Here is a 17,685-nt window from a genome sequence, read left to right on the forward strand (position 1 = left end):
GAACTAAAAACAAGATAAGCAATTTTCCCAAAGTAATATGACAAGGCTATAGGGGAGGTGAGACTAAACATCCTATATAATTCTACATAAAGGGAACATAATTCTCTACTCATTGGCATGAAAAACATTAATAAACTTAATGTTTGGATTTTTTTTCTTAAATTCTTTGGGGAATTCCCAAAAGGAATGAAAGAATGGACAGTAGCAAGCAGGACAAAACTGGCTGCAAGAGCGTTCTCAGAGATATAAAAAGATAAAGTACATTATTATCTCTTTGAAATAATCAATTAGAATAATTTATTTATTACTTGAAGAAGCAGTATATTTATGAAGAAGCAAGCAGAAATGGTATGTGTACACACAGTTCCCTAAACCATTCTTATTTTCATACTCCAAAATAGTACTTCTGGTCCTCTTCCCCGGCCATTTTCTGAAAACTTCAGATCAGGCTGCAGGATATCAAGTCTCACTGATTCCTAGAAACAGCTCCCATGCCACATACTCCTTCTTTTCTTACATAGAAGGAGAACTGGAGTTGTTAGTGGGAAACATTGTCTTGAAGCATATACGGTCAGTCAGGGACAAGAAGGTAGAGTTTACATTTCCTAAGGACTGAACTGAAATTAATATGAGAAAAGAAAACCATCTTGATTCTTTGATTCTCATAACATAATATGTAATTGGAAGACAGATACAGTGTGGAGGGAAGTTTGCAAAGGGTAAACAAACTTTCCCACATCTCTGAAACACACTGTGATTTCTTTTAGTCTCTCTGATCTCAGCCAAACCACAAAGGATAACACACACATCTGGAAAAGCAATTAACATCCTTAAGAAAACTGTATACTTGCATAGTCCAGTAGACACAGTTTTTGTGTGTGAGAATTTTCTCTATTAAAAATTGACCCAGTTTGATGATGCTGGTATCTCTTTCAAAACTTCTTACATTTCTTTCCAATTACATTGACTGGAACTTTTCCTGTTTCCTTCTCTAAGCCAAGCCATGCTTCCTTTTTTTTTTATTTTAATTGTCTTTAGTTTACTTTGTCAAAGTTTTTCTTCAATGCCTGCAGTTTCTCTGAGCCACCGCTTTTTAAAATCACCACTGGTTATTTCAATGCCTATTCCATTTAGATTATTTTAGCTATTTTGGTTTTTCTCCAGATGCTTTGGATCACTCAGCAGCCATCTTCTCTGTATCCTTAATGATGTACTTCCCATTAAAACAACTTTATTGATAAAGTTAAACAAAAAATAGTTGAATTAGCAATCACATCTGCATTCCTTGGATATAATTTTCTGCGGTGAAACTCAATGCTCTAAGGCTTCACTCTCCCTCAGTATTAGCAATCTTACTGGGCATTCCAGCACTACAGGAAAATGACCCAGTGCTTGTACTGCAGGTTAATACTCCAAAACAAACAAAAAAATGTCCTGCCTCTTAGGTTTTTTTTATTATAAAAAGACATAGAAAATTAATTTTAAAAATGTAACCCAACAAAAGCCAATCTCATTTTGGGAATTTTTTTCTAGAAAATTTGTCAAATTAAATATTTACTCCTGCAGGGGATTACACTCCTCACTCAAAACCATGTGGGCAAAAATCTCTTTGCTTGTCCTACAAATATGGCAAATCCCATGACAATCTCTGATCTAAACCTGTGTCAAAAGGTAAACTGCCTTTTTAAAGCCTGTGCTTGAAAATTATTATATTCCAGAACTTTTTTTTTTTCCTTTCCATGACAATTCCTTCTCCATACCTCTATGCCCTGTTGTGCTGGTATATCCTAATCATTTAGCTAGATGCTGAGCTGAAATATAATTCAGATAGACATTTGTTCTTCTGGATTATTTTTCTGCTGGATGGATTTCCCTGACTGCTTCATCACCTGGTCACAGAAGTTGCTGTGCATACAGAACGTGTAGCCAGACCGAGTGGCTGAGGACAGGATAGGAGGTTCAGCAAAGTCAGCTGAAGCCCTTCCCCTGCCTTTAGTGAGCTGGGTCTGCAGCTTCTGAAGCCTTTCTGCCTCCCTCAGTAATCTGACAGCAGGGAGAACTTACAAAAGTCTTTCTCTCTGAAATATTTGATTAGCCTTAAGACCACATGTGATGGGGAAATGCTGCTGTAAGCTTACCCAAAACGGCCAATGAAATGTGAAAACACTTCTATTTTTACAGAGGCACTTGTCCTTCAGCAAGTCTACAAAACTGCAGGTCATCTAATAAACTTGTATCAGAGAGTATAGCATCACAGCTATTGGCACCAGAAAGGCTGACCATGATGTGACCACCAGCAGTCTAGGGAACAGGACAAAGTCATTGAAATGTTCATTCAGGTGAATGGGCAATCCCTAAATTGTTTCCTCATGGCTGCAGTTTTCTCACCTAATTACCTGACCCCTACCCAATCTATCAAACCTGCCTACATTTACACTATAGAATTGGTACAATAAGGGTAATACGAAGAAATGTATGATAGTGCTGTGAAAACTGTTATAACTAATACTAAAAGTGAGGCTGCTTTGTCAGCTTTGCGGCGCTGCTGTGGTTGGCTGTCCATCAACAGTAATTCCTCCAGTGTGACACAGCTGTTTTTAACTCCATAATCTATGAGTACCACATAGGAAAGCAAACCTGCCTTTGTGGAACAACAAGGTACGGCTACAAACCTGAGTATGTGAACTTTAAAAGACCAGAAGGCTGCAACTGTTCTCATCTGAATAGCTTCCCTCTCCTGGCTGACAGATGGTTCACGAGCTGGGATTAGAACTGCAGTATAACATGACATCCTTAGATGCAAAGAACTTACATTTGGGTGACCGCATTCATAGAAAACTTCATAATCCATAGCTTTACGAAAAACTGTGGCATTTCCCTTGAAATGTTTTGCTGCAATCTTTATTCCCAGTTTTGACCAGATAAAATTATGGGAGTAAATTAGCATAGCTCTAATGTTTTCTGCAGACCGCAGTGTTTGATCACAAAGGCATTAACAGCAATAACATGTTGCTGGCTTTCTTAAGGGCTTGACTGGAAATGAGCCAAAAGCAACAAGCTCTGGCAAATTCCCAAGCCCTGGTTAATTCTTCAGTGAAGCAGTAGTGCTACAGTAGCAAACTTTTAACTTTTATATGGCCTTTCTTTCAAAATATCTTCTAAGTCAAATAGAAAAGAATTTACATTTAATGTCTAATTTACATTTCTACAGACAGAAGAAGGGTGTGTTTTGCTCCCCAGTAAGTTTACGTTCAAAACTTTAAAAAAATCCAGGCTTTTAATGCTCCTGCCCAAACTGACTCCTGTTGTCAGCACATAGGATGTGATACTTCATGGTTCAAAACTTACATCCTACATTATGCCTGTCCTAACCGCTATGGTCTGGCAGCCCTTTTTATTTACTCTAGACTAATTTTGAATGATTACACAAAGCTATTCGAATTGTGGGAAACAAAGATTCCAGCCCAGACTTTGCTAAAATGCCTTTGCTTTCCTCCAGAATGTTTATATTATCCAGGTTAATGTGAGGAAGTTTACTTGGGAAAAAAGAACCTTAACCATTGCACCATGGAAAATAACACAGACGTTTTTCATGTACAGGTTTGACCTTGAAATCAATGGAAAAATTCCTATTGACTAGATCAAAGCAGGATCAAGTCTTAAAGCAGCCTTTCCTCCATCAGTCATGCTAACACCCCCCCAAACTGCTGTTGGTCTAGCAGCACAGATTAGAGTTACAGGTGATACTACGTGTGTACAATGGGCCGTTTGAAAATCTTTCCCATTGTGAAACTAGTTTAGTATTTGAAAACACACTACTCAAGTTCAAAGGTAACGTTAATAATTCACAGAGATGGATGAAATGTTAAGTGTGGACAAACATTCCAACAAAAACCATTCTTAAAATCAGAACAGATCTTGCACTGCAGATTTTTAAGCCACAGATGGCACACATTTTTATTTCACATAGAGGAAATATTTTCTCTGTTTTGATCTAGTAAGAATTTCTTTTGTCGTCTTTAGAGATTTTACAGGCAACATAGTTGGACAAGATGCCACATCAGGTTAGTCTTATATAGCCCATTCTGCACGAGGTGGATTTTAATGTAGTTTTGCAGTCAGACTGTAGCATTTAAAGGGAATTTGAATAAACCATAATCAACAAGGTTGCTGCTGTCAGAACTTTTTTACTCATGTGAAGTACCACTTGCTATCCTGTCTCTGTAGTCAGTCATAAAGCTGGAATTAAAAAAAAAAATTCTTATGGAAAAAGAACCCTTCCCATTACAGAACTTTACATGCAATAAATATTGAGAAAATGTAATGGATACCAACGGGAAAAAAAGATGGTACAAGACTGCATGGAACAATTACTTTGTATCCCGAAGATGCACAGGCTTCTCTGTGATACATCATCATCATCATCATCATCATCATCATCATCATCATCATCATCATCATCATTATTATTATTATTTAGAAGCTGTTGGTGTCACTTTAACAGATCATCTAGTGTCCCAAAAGCACAACTGGTTCTCTTCCTATCAAAACTCCAGTCCAAAGTGCATACCCTGGGTGTGTCACCTTGAACACACCACAGAAACAGCTAGTTCCAAGACCACCTCTAGGACTTCTTCCATGATAGGTATTGTTTCTGTTGGGACTTCTGCCACCATTGTGCTTAACTCTTCTTGGTGTACCAAGGATGGAAAAAGTGCTTGTTATATTGAAGAGACCAGTCAAAACAATCTTAATGGCAAAATAACACTACTGCACTTAGAAACCCAGCATGGTTCTGATCTCACTGATAGGAGCATGTCAAGTTTAATTCCGTTCCAAGAGTAACACTATTAAACAGAATTACATATGTCAGAACTAAAGATGGTATCAGTGAAACCAGAATTATTGTCTTTGCATTTCTTTTACATTAAAATGGCCAACTCACTGCTCATTATATTACTTTACAGATGATTTGTGTTTTCAAAATGCTTCTCATCTTTTTTTCAAGTATTTCACAAAGATGCTTTTCTAAAAATTATTAAAAATATTGAACCACTCTTCTCACTCCTCCCAAAAAGAAAAAAAAGAAAATAGACTTGTACATGTTGTGGATGGTCCAGAGATATTTTAAAACATCCAGCTGGGAAAACCATAAATTATATTAAGTTACAAGATTAAATAAAAATGGGAATCTGTTCAGGAAAATGACGTTCTGGGTAAAGTAAATAGGTGTATTTATAGACTTCAGAGCTCTGAGCTATTTCGAGTTTTACAGGCTGGATATGAGAGTGTTTAATGTAGGTTTTCAAAACAAGATAATCCTAGAAGATACAGTTAACAAATGTACGAGTTCTTTGCTACTACTCCAAATACTACAAATATTATTAAAAATATAAAGCCAGTATTATTTTGCTTCCTTTTACTTAAGTGGACTAAAAGGAATGGTATTTACAAAACACTCTTTTAAACTTTTCATTTATAAAAGTGAGTGATATAACACCTGGTATCCTGACAGGTCTAAAAGCACTTCCCAGTTCTGGGAAAATTGAAAAGTACCTGAGAGATACTGCAAGAACACTCACACCATGTTTCACAACATGCTAACATTTCCTTTCAGCCAAGTCTTTCCCAGACGAATTAAAGAATTTGGCATCCATACAGTTTAAACTCCTGACTTCCAAGCAGGTCTTTCTGCTGTGAGGAACTGAAGGAGCAGGAAGTGTAGTGTCCTGACCCTACAAATCTTGTGAATATTAATCTCCAGAAGCATGAAGAATCATCTATTCAGCATCAGTTTTAAGAAAACTTAAAAAATACTGCTTAGAACTTTGGAATACTATGAAATAAGAACTTAGAAACATAAACAATACATGTTCCTACTTAATGCCACTTTCTGGATGAACACTCATTAATGTTAAGAGGTGTATGGTTTAAAAAAAATAATCTATTGTCCTTTCACCACTAATGGCTTTCCAAAGTCTCTTTCTGACATCTATTTATAACTAATCTGTATTTTTTTCAAAATTGTTATGAGATTGATTGAACAGAGCACTCCATCTTCAGCACTGGGTAAACCCACGTAGTGCTAAGGAGGCAGCGAAAAATCATTTTCATGATTTTTCACAGACCACTGCAATTAATTATAACTGAGTCCTACATGACCCAAAATAAGTATGGACTTCCAATAAAAAACTCTAGTGAATAGTCTATTTTTTCATCAGTGTTCATGGTGAGAAGACAATTAACATAATCAACACAGTATGTCTGCAATATTTTTGAGCATGAAAGAATCAGTAATTTTAGGTAAACTGCAAAGCAAGCATTCTTTATAGTAAATCAGTTGTGGGCTGGGAAAGGGAAATACCAAGCACGCTCATAGCAGTTGAACAAAGCAGGAGAGATGATTCACAGGGGACTGTTTACCACCACTGCAATATACAGCTATAGATGTCTATGATGTGGTAAAATCCATAACCCACTTGTTAGCCACCTGGACTTTCTCTACAGTTCCCAAGAAGTACGTAAGAAAGGAATAGGAAAGCCAGCAATTTGATGGGAGAAATTCCAAAGGCATTAACAGGATCAAAAAAACCTGAAGTCCTAGGCACATCCAAACCTACACTTAGATGTTTAAAAGGAGTTTGGTACCAAGGTTCTCCTGCAAATCAGCCCTTGTTGAGAAATACCACAAATAACTGGAAGGCTTTTCACTTGCTTCAACACATGGTAAGTAACATCACATTTTGTACAGATCTTTGATTCTTAGCTCCTGTTTAGTTTGAATTTTTCATTGCCCAGGCCACATTGTGGTTATGTAGATATAATATGCACACACACACATATATACATACACACAAATATTTATATGCATATGTATCTACATATACAAATATAGTTTCTCCAAAAACTTCACATTCTAAGCTGATGATTATCCATCTTCTCTCCTAGCAGAAGTGCCACTGTTAATGCTGTAGACAGATTGGTATAGACTATGGTACGGTTTTACATACTTTTTAAAGGGTTGCCCTACATATATAGAAACTACGGTCAGCTGAAAACTTAGAGAACATGACATTTTCCAGAATGACTATGAAGAAATAAAACGAGTGTCTCGTAAAGAGCCGTAAGCATTTGATGAGCTTTTTTCTGTTGTTTTGTGAAAGCTGGGAAGATGGACTCACGTACCGCTCACAGCAACATTAGTGAAGTTTGCTCCAAGCCACATTTCCCTGCCTCTCCCTGCGCCTGCATGACGCAACCTACCAGTCACACCCATAAGCCCACAGAACCTGTTCCTTTTCCTCCAGGCTACTGGTTCTTTCAGTACTGAGGCTAGATCCTACTCAGTTAATGCACAACTATTCCATATTTTATTTTATCCCATTCATTGATATATAAACTCAGGCTTGATTTACAGCATAGTTTTCAAATCCAGCTCTGAAGACAGAATTATTCCTTTCTAACAAGCCTTCCTGTGGAATTGATCCCTATCCTATTTGCATGCACAAGCATTAATTAGCTCTCCAACAAAGCTCATGAGGCCAATTATACCATTTCCATTTTAAATGGGCAAGACTACCATGGATCAAAAAAGTTTCATTAATTTTGGGTGCCCAGTTTGAGACAGGTGTTGAAACCTGTTTTTGCAAGGTACTTACTATTTTTTATGCTCAAATCACAATCTTCATGGACCACCAGAGCCACAAGTTATCTGAATGCCAACCTCCCTTAAGAGCTTATTGTTACAACTTGTAACAACAGTCTTTCATTACAGCTTTTGTGCGTATTTTTCTAGGTTTCTGAAGAGGCAGACTATAATATAGTATGAATTATTATTACATCTAAACATTGTGCTACACAACAGTAACAGGCCAAAACCTTGATTTTTACAGGATTTGTCAACAAATGTAAATTGTGTTTTGCCATATTAGTAAGCAGAAAAAACATGTTTGACAAGGTGACATTCTGAACTCAGTATATGGACACAATAAGTCAAACTAGTGCCTTTATTCTGCAACTACAAAAGGTTTTCTGTTATCTGCTTCGTTGAAGAAGCATAAAAACGGATAGTCTTTGCTATGCCAGAAATTCCCAGGAAATACTGCGAGTTTAAAAAAATTGCAATTCTGTCCTCTGTAAAAAAATTGTAATACATATTCTTAAAGGTGGAGTTGAGTAGATTTTCTATTATTTGTTTTTATATTATTTACTATTTTGTAATATAAAAGCAAATAAAATTAATCAGAATATCATATGCTGTCAATGAGCTCCTAAGTATCTAAATTCTAGTGAAAGTCAGTGAAGAACATTGTTAAATGCATAAATGAATAAAAGCATCTATCTTTACTGACTTAACTAGCCAACCTGGAACAACACTGATGCACCTAACTAGGAATGCCCTTGAAAATTTATCCAATAAACATGTATTCTTAAATCACCTACATTTTTCTGCAAAAGCCACACTAAAGTCTGACCTATGTCAACCTTTACTGATATGATGCAGAAGTTTCTGTGTCTGTTTAGTTTTCTAAAGGCAAATTATAGCCCTGCAGTTTATTTCACTCCCCCAAATTGTACAGAGTTTTCTACCACTTCAGTTGAACCCAATTTGAAACTGAGGAGAGAAGCTTTCTATTTACATTGCTCCAGGATAATTTCTCAACCCACAGTGTTTCACCATTTTAACCATAACAGGACAGTTACAGGAAACAAATTCTGATCAGTCAACTAGCCTGGAGCCTTGGTAGGTGATGATGTGTGAAGTCTGGGGGAGAACAACAAAAATTTCCTTCCTCATAGGACAAGCGATTGACTTTTCCTCTTCCTTTGTGTGCACTTCCAGACCATCGGGTCCATATAAAGCTTGTGCTACCCAGCAGGCTCCCCGGACCTGGAGTCTTGGCATTTAAAAGCATGTGTGGACAGCACATGCCAGCCTAACCCACAAAAGCAGGACAAAAAAGGGCAAAGGCAGGATGATGCCTTAATTCTACACCAAGCATAGAGCACCAGGAAAATAAGATTATTACTTGCTTTCTGCATCCCACGCTAAGGTACAGCCAGCAAAGGATACAGGGCTCTTGGGGCACAAAATGCCTATTCCGCTACTGTGCAAGTTTCAACACAGATGTTATTTTCTAAAATCAATTAAAAAGTGGTTTGACCTCTAGGTAGTTACTTTTTGCAAACACAGAATTTTCAAATTCTGTTCTGGTTTTTCCATGCTCATAAGGCTACACATGGTTTTGTGGGGACTTCTACCATAGAAACAAAAGGAAAATGAAGACTGCAGTTGACTGATTGTGCCATTTCATTTCCCAAAACCAGATCTTTCACGTACCTCTATGTGGGAGAAATACTAATTTATTCTACAGTCTTGTGATGAAGCATTTTAATGCATTTCTTAATATGATATTTGAAATCTCATTCCTTTTCTTGGCAATATATTTGAAAGTGTCGCAGTTTGAGCATCTAACCTGGCCTAAATTAATATTTAGAAGTCTGTGGGAAAACCCTGTATTCATTTAATCAAACACAGAGGGATACTGTTGGGAAACACAGGATAAATGACTATGTACATATTCCCTGCTGACAACATGGCTCTAGCTCCTACATACTGTCCTGGAACTGCTTCAAGAAGACAGCCCTGTTAATGCTTTTCTGTTACACAATTAAACCTTTAGAGCTGCTGAATGGAGTGCTCAGAATTTCACATATACTGGCTGTTCAGCTCAGCCAGATGTGACACCTGTTGCAGAAGAGCTCACATTTTGTCATGATAGAAGCCCTTTTAAAAATGTGTAACCACACACCTATTTAAATATGCCCACCACAAATACATACCAGAGAAGACAGAACTTTGTAAGCCTTGGATTTAATATTTTTTTTCATGTGCATAATCTCTCTGTTTTGTTTTGGACAGGTACATAGACAGTAATTCCACACACATTACTTACTATCAATCACATTCACACACTACCACATCATCCAGCAGTACAAATTTGGCCTTCATCAGACATGAGCACACAACTGCATGTATGTAAGAATGGTCAGGCCTGACAATTTTTAGTTTGTGTCAGCTAGCATTTATATTGGCTGCAGAGGAATTGAAGGTATCTAATGCCAAAGGAGTCTTGAGAACCACCTTTTCAAGTCATTGCAATTGTGGCCACACAATATGAAACAGTCCTGTGGATGTAACAACAAACAAAATAAGGGATTTGAGAGAAGTTCTCTCTTATGCAGGGAAGGGACAAATCAACAGTGTCTTCTCAGCAAAAATGTGGTTAACAGCTCTAAGTAACAGTTTATTTACTAAGAAAATAACTGTTTTCAGAACTAGTGGAGTGCTGAACAAAGAAGCATGTCTCCATGTATTGCAGGTCCTAAGTCTCTCCTTCCAAGGACCGAAGGAGTGAACTACAAGGAGAAGTGTACACGCAGCTTACAACTGCCAATAAGCAAAAGAAACTATTATGCTGAATCAACTTCACTTTCCACTAAGAAATATCTGCTACTGCAGAATTCAGCAACTGCAGAAGGACTCTCCCAAGCAGCTCTCACTCACCCTCTCTCACCCAGCTTTGCTAAATCCCTCTAATGCTTCTAGGGCTTCACGAAAAAACTGTCCACAAGCCCAAATTCTCAATTCCATGAGAGGCAGACAGAAAAAAACTAAGGAGAAACATATTTTTGAGACTTTGTGGTTAAAAAAATTAATAAAGGCTCCATAAATCAAGACTACCTTTCATCGCTCATATGCCAGCTTTCTTCATCTTATTTTGAATTCAATCTATTTGGGATCAACAATGTTGGTTCAGAAATACATGGCTTTGAATTGTTTTGGGTTTTAAGCATTTTAATTCTAGCTCTTTAGCAAAACTAAGCGATATTTCCATTGAGCCAACAAAATTGATATTCAGTAAAAATTCAGAGTATATACTGTAATTTTTCCATTAACTTAGTGCCTCTTGTGAAAGTTGCCTGGTGCGTAAAAAAAAAAATCCGTTGTTTAGTTATGCTCTATTTTAAAAGTGGATAAAAAAATCATGGGAGTCTAACTTTCCCAAGAATTCCACTCTGGACATTTAAAAATGAAATCAGTATGTGTCTTTTTCAGATAGATCATGGTTTCACAAGCACGTTGAAAAATAAATGAAATAGCAGAAATGGAGCCTTGAAATTATCATTCTGACTCAGTTAACAGTAAGTGATGGCAACGAAAACATCACTCCCATAAAAGCATCAAATTCAACTATTTGGTATCCCAAATTCTATATTTAAGAACTTCATTGCATGTCACTTTTGACTGAAGAAGCTACAGGAGACAAGAGTTTTCATGCTTCCGATGGAGCATACCCTTTCAATTCAGTATTTAACTTTTCTGAATGTACTTTTTTTTTTGAAGAATGACCTGTTTTCATTACTTCAGTTTATTCAGTTCTATGTTTTCGTTTCACTTCTATCAAGTACAAATTCACCCAGTGGCATTTGAGAATCACTCAGCAATCACCACCCACCACTCTATAATGCCGATTCACAGCTTCTGCAGTGACTTCAGTTACAACAAAATAGCAATATGTGATCAGCTCAACATTAAAAAAAAAAAAAAGCTTAGATGTCAAATTTTGTACTGAAGTACCCAGAGGCCTTTCTGCTTCATGGAAATGCTTAACATGTTGCAAATTCAACCACACTAACAGTGCAAAGTTCCTCTCATTTTTTTTAAACAGCCAAAAACTGTTGACTTCAACAATTACTCCTCCAATTCAATCATCAGTGATTCAACTCATTCAACCCAGCACACCACAAAACTGGTATACATCTTCCCATTGTTTCCTAAAAGATCAACAGTTCTAACAAAGCCTTGCAAGAAGTCTGCATTTGCTCACATAAGGTAAAACATCTAATCTCTTCCACAACATTTCTATAAGTGCACCACAGGAACTTAAAGTACTTAAGCATTTAGTGGCTATCAGTTGACCCTGTACCATCCCCTAAACCACCACAACCAATATAATCCGTTCCAGCGAGATACGTAAGCGTTTGTTTGCTGGTTTCTAAACTCTAGGATGCACTATTTTTTAAGATCAGTCCTGCTGAATAAATACCCTGTTGCAAACATCTTTTGCATAAGGAGCTATAGCACTTCTTGCATATATGTTGGCTCTTTCTTGCAGATCATGTTCCATTCTTCTGTTTAGATGGTGGTGTGGTACAGTTTCCTTCCAGAAAGCCATTTTCTCCGTGAGTTAATAGCATACCCTAGCTGTTGGGCTGCTACAAGACAGAAATGTTTCTCAGCTGAAAGACAAAAACAGGATGTAGCAGCTTCCTGAATTTTCACAGCTGACCTTTAGCAAAATATTTCATATCTTTCTATTAAATTTCTCCAAAGCGTTAAATGAGTAATTCTCCTCATAGGCTTCAGTTATCTTCAGTATTCTATTAGGTGAGTGTAAAATCTTAGAGATAGGATACATCAGGAATTATGACCAGGTTCTGACAGTCTGCAGCATGATCTTGTACTAGAAGATGAAACTTTGTATCTTCTCAGATGGATTAATCTTAAATACAAATTCTGTTCAGTGGGTAATCTGGACAAAAGTGGACCATAATACTCAAAGGCATCTTGGTAAGGGATGGTATGCCAGGACAGAGCAAATATTAGTTATTGTATTTTATAAATATTTTATTATAATTTTAATAAAAAATTATGTATGTATCACTTTTTTTTTTACTAAGTCTCTTAACTGACATGTGTCACATAAAACCAGTATCAAACTACAACAATTCAAAATAGATCAGTGTGTTTAGATCAGGTATGCAAGAAAAACAAACTTAAATAGCTCACTTAACTCACAGCACAGAACTGTGGCATTCACTGAAGACTCATGTACACAATCCATAGAACTGCATTTGCAAAAAGTAATTTATAGACTAACTGTCAGGGATCAATGAACAGTGAATGTCTGCTGAACCGGAACTGTGGACTCTCCATCTTTGGCGATTTTAAAGACTCAGCTAGACAAAAGTCATAGGTGAGCCCTAATCTAGTGCCGGTTACACTCCTGGTTGGAACAGAGACTGGACTGGATGACCTCCAGAGGTCCCTTCCAATCAACATTTCTACGATTCTCTGATTTCATGGTACTATGTAAGATTAACACATTCTTAATGAATGGAGTAATGAAAAAAAAAGTCACAGTCACAAAAATCTCAGTGTCAAGAGCAGTCCTTTAACTCCAAAAATTGTATTAGGACAATGGCAAGTCAGCTACGCGAACATTAAAATTGGCCCAAAAGAAATGGGAGAGAGGAGTACAGAAGGTGTCCAGTTGAAAGAAGACCACTTTCTCCAAGTTGGATAACCTACTTCTCCCTTAAAACATGATAACAAGAGATCATATTAAACCCTTTCTTCTAACTACATAGTTACCTGAAGCCTTACAAAGTAAGTTTCCAACTCTGTAAGCATTTATATCTTTTAAAAAATATTTCTTGTAGTTTTGCTCAAGTATCAATACTACCATATTTATGGTAAACAGAATTTTGTTTGCACTATCCACTTCAAACTTTTTGTGCAATCTCACAATTCATCAAAAGTTTAAAGTGAAGACAGTTATCTCCTTGGAAAAACGCTATACTGCCACACAAGCAAGGGTTGGACACAAGAAATCAGGTTCAAAACAAGAAGGCCAAAAATCATTCTTATATGTACATTCTTATACATATTTGTCTATATCAGTGACTTTTTTTAATTTCAAGCTGAGTACATTACCAAAATCTCACACCGGTTTTAGATAAAGTTTACTAGCTAAAAACTGTATGTCAAGTTCCTTCAGGAACGCAAAGAGATGTAACTGTTGCACGGTTCGTCTGGTGGTCTGACCCAAGGAAGGGCTTCCGTGGTCTCTGGGACGTTTTACCTGCACATGACTTCTGCCATACACTTCATATAATGGAGGGGATCAATGTCACCTCTGCTGCGGCCTCTACGGCGTTAAGAAAGGCCCCGAACGGGACGAAGCGCGGCAAGAACCGTGCTGGTCTTGTCACAGCTGACAGCCATCTCCTGGGGACCGCTGCCCGCCGCTGCCAGCCAACAGACGTTTACACAGACCTGCCGGTACCGCAGAGCCGCGCGGGGCAGCAAACGGGCCGCCCTGCCTGGTACCCCCGCGGGCGGGCGTCCCCGGCCCCCGGCCCCCGGCCCCCGGCCCGCCCCGGCGACGGGGCGGAGGGACACGCACACGCACGGACACACGCAGACACACTACTTACTTGATGTCCTCCCAGACGGCGGGGCCGTAGTTGCGGATGACGAGCAGCTCCAGGGCGTGATTGACGAAGCCGTACTGCGGGGCACAGCGAGGCGGCGGCACAGTCAGGCACCGGGGGGGGGGGAAGCCCCTTCCGCCGCCCCGCAGCATCCCACCCCTCCCCTCCCACCCCGGTGTCGGTCACCCCGGCGGGAAGCAACCTCTCCGAAACACCCCTCCCCGTCTCCCCCCAAAACAAAGCTGGGGACCGGCGGTTCCCTCTTCCCAAGCGGATTCATCCTCTTCCCCCCCACCATGGGCCCGGACCCGGGCCCGGGCCCTGCCACACCGGACAGGCGCGGATCAGACCTGACCAGACCAGACCAAACCAGATCAGATCAGATCAGACCAGATCAGACCAGACATCCTCCATCAGCCCCGATCGCCCGGGTAGGGAAGGAGGCCAGGCGGAGCTCACCATGGTGCCGCCGACACCCCACCGCCGCGAAGCAGAAGATCGGTCCCAATCGCCTCACCACCTCCCCCGGCCGCCACCGCCCCGAGTGGCATCCGCCGACAACCAATGCCGAGCGCGGCCGCTGCTCTAGTATCCAATGGCGGGCGCGGCCGCCGTGCTCTCCTCCAATCAGAGGCGGAGGCGGGACTGCGGGTGGCCGGGGGATGCGGCGGCGCAGCGGGGGCTGGGCGCGTGGAAGTGGGAGCGGCGGGCGCGGGGTCCGCGGCCGACCGCCGTCCGCGGAGCGGTCTGGGGCGCCGCTGCCTTCGCCCAGCGGGGAGCTGGAGGGCGCCGGCTGGGCCGGCTGCCCTGGTATCTAGATGGGTTCCCTTTGCGCACTGGCAGGTCTGCGGCTCGCCCTGCTTCTCCTCAGGTCCTGAGGCGGCGGCGGTCGGCGGGCTAACAGTGTGTGCTGTCGCCCCAGGCCGGTGTGTGTGGGAGAGGGAAGGAGGGACAGGCCTCGGAAATACTTACATCCCTCTCGGTTTTATTTTCCCCGATGCTCGCCTCAGCGGGGAACCCTTTGAACCTCTTAGAGTTTCCTATGCATCAAAAAAGATTTCCAAATGCTTTTCTCCAGCTGGAGTTGTTGGGACTCGCCTGACACTGAGTCAGAAGATTAATCAAAGCACCTGGCAGGTTCCTAGTGCATAGGTAGGTACGTGCAGGGCAGTGTGTGCTCTGGTGTCAGTGCCCTTGCAGTGGTTGCCTTCGCAGGATCAGAAGCGCTTCCTCAGTTGTTTCATACCCCAATGCAACCACTCAGCTTCTACGAAGATAAATGCCCCCTAAAAAGTGAAGAATCTGAGGGGCAAGATGATCGCAGACGTGTTTCTGCCCATTCATTTTTCAAAGCCTAGTGAAGTTAAAAGCATAATAATGAGTGCTTTCAGTAATGTTGGTTTTGTGTTGTTGAGTCCTCGTCAGTAGCCAATGTGAATAAACACTGCATTGTATCAGTAACCTGTTGCATACAGGTTGTCAAAGGGTTCTCCAAGTAAGGTGTGACCCTTACAACAGGATTTTTTGAGCAGAGGATTGCTGACAACATGCCAAGGACAGCAGAGAAATAATACGCTGTCATCATACGTTATCATACACATGGAACAAAAAAGATAGTGCAGCACTTGAAAAACCCATTTAGTTTAAAGCCCTTCTTACCATCTAAAGACGTGGCCTCAGTGTATGAAATAGAAAACCTAAGGAGACTACTGATTTTTTTACTTGCTTAAAAAGAATCAAAATATATTCAAGAGATAATGAGATTATCTAGGAGAATTATAGGATGAGTACTTGATGGGCTACTACTGTAGTAGCTCTTGGGCAGAGACCTTACTACGTGAAGTCAGTAGAGCCATAAATGCTAATCGATCCAGATGGCTTCTAGATGTAAGTAAAATTGCAAAAGTTCAGTCCTTAGTAATATAGTGCAAAATAAGTTTAAAATTTGAACTGTTCACATACCTCATGAAAAAATTTTAAAAAACCCAAAAATGGAGTATGTGTGTTGGAACTTCCATGTAAGTAAGTTAACAAATGACAGCATTTAAAATCTTTTGAAATCTCACCTATTGCTTGGTGAACTTTTGAATCTGTGTTAAGATCTGTTAAAATTGCTAGTAAGTGAGGAGACAAATTACAGGTGGATAGCCATTAGAAATTTGGCAAATGTCATCTCAGTAGGCATTCTGAAAACAGTAGAGGGAAATCTGCTTTTAGGTCACATAGGCATAATAATCAATTCTACTTAGTTTAACACATTCCAAATCTACTGGGAAAACCAATTCTAGATTTTTAAAGTATGACCAAGAACAAAAGTTTTAATATAAATGGTTAAAACCATACAAATAATATGCTAATTTTGAAGGGAGGAAAGAAATTTTTTAGAAAAAATAACCAAACTACTGGTTGAAGATATCTCTGTAGAAAACCAAACAAAAACTGAAGAGATGCAAATCTCTCAGAATCTCTTCAATCTCCAGGAAACTGGCAACAGAAATTATGTAATAAATCATGCTGTTGTAACCAGACAAAAGGCTGTGTTTCCCTATAGGTGAGGAGGGCCAGCTTGTCACCAGTTAACTAGGATTTGAGTACATCAGGTCACCATCTACTTTTCCTATTTGGTAGGAGGGAAGTTTTGGGAAAACGGGAAAACATATCCTACAATACAAATGTTGTAGTTACATGCCCTTTGTGGTCTTTGTGTGCATACTGGTTGGTAGTGAATCTACACTACTGGAAGATCTAAGACAACACCTGGGAGTTTTACCCTCTGATGTGTGGTCTTCCTCTTTACACACCTATAAAATAATTTTGAGGATACAAAATGTCAAGGAAGTCCTGACAGCACATCCCAGGCAGCGAACAAGAAAACTCGGTTGAGAATCAGTGTTAATAACATCCCCATTCTTTATAAGTTTCAAGGGAATCCACTTGCTCAGTCTGTATATGGGGTAAACCCTCATGCTCATAAAAAGATACCAGAGAGATTACATAAAATTCTTTTTGGATATGGTTTTCAGAAAGTAGATTATCCTGGCAATTTTGTGTACCTGAGTGACACTTTTTCAAAAGTGCTGATATCTGCAAAGGTCAAAATTGCTTTAGACAATTGTGAAATTGCCTTTCTTCTTCTGATTTGGTTCAGGCTTGCTAGGTTGCATTAGCAGACTGTTCTTGTGATTAAGCCATTGTAATACAAGTGGAAGTTCTAGCATCCAAGGTGAGATTTGTAAAATGTGAAATGAAAACAGCATGGGCAGAGTTAAAGCAGACAATGATTGACTTAGTTTTCTAAAACAGGGATCCCCTTTTAAAAGTTTGGAAGATGCTGAATTAAAGAATTCAACCAAGTGATTTGCTGAGAGGGACCAGCCTCCGTTCCAGATGCCTGCTGAATCAGGA

The 17,685-nt window shown here is 39.6% G+C and overlaps 1 protein-coding gene across 1 annotated transcript in view; it reads right to left on the reverse strand.

The window, feature by feature from the left end:
* The window catches only part of GUCY1B1 (guanylate cyclase 1 soluble subunit beta 1), a 45,719-nt gene extending 30,944 nt beyond the window's left edge, over positions 1–14,775 (reverse strand). Inside the window, exons 1-2 of the mRNA XM_059817478.1 lie at positions 14,740–14,775; positions 14,284–14,357 (exon numbers count right to left, since the gene is read on the reverse strand). Coding sequence (XP_059673461.1) covers positions 14,284–14,357; positions 14,740–14,742 — 77 coding nt within the window. The 5' untranslated portion in view covers positions 14,743–14,775. The remainder of the gene's footprint in view (positions 1–14,283; positions 14,358–14,739) is intronic.
* Between the last annotated feature and the right edge of the window lie 2,910 nt (positions 14,776–17,685).

Source organism: Gavia stellata, chromosome 5, assembly GCF_030936135.1.
Source record: "Gavia stellata isolate bGavSte3 chromosome 5, bGavSte3.hap2, whole genome shotgun sequence".
NCBI lineage: Eukaryota > Metazoa > Chordata > Aves > Gaviiformes > Gaviidae > Gavia > Gavia stellata.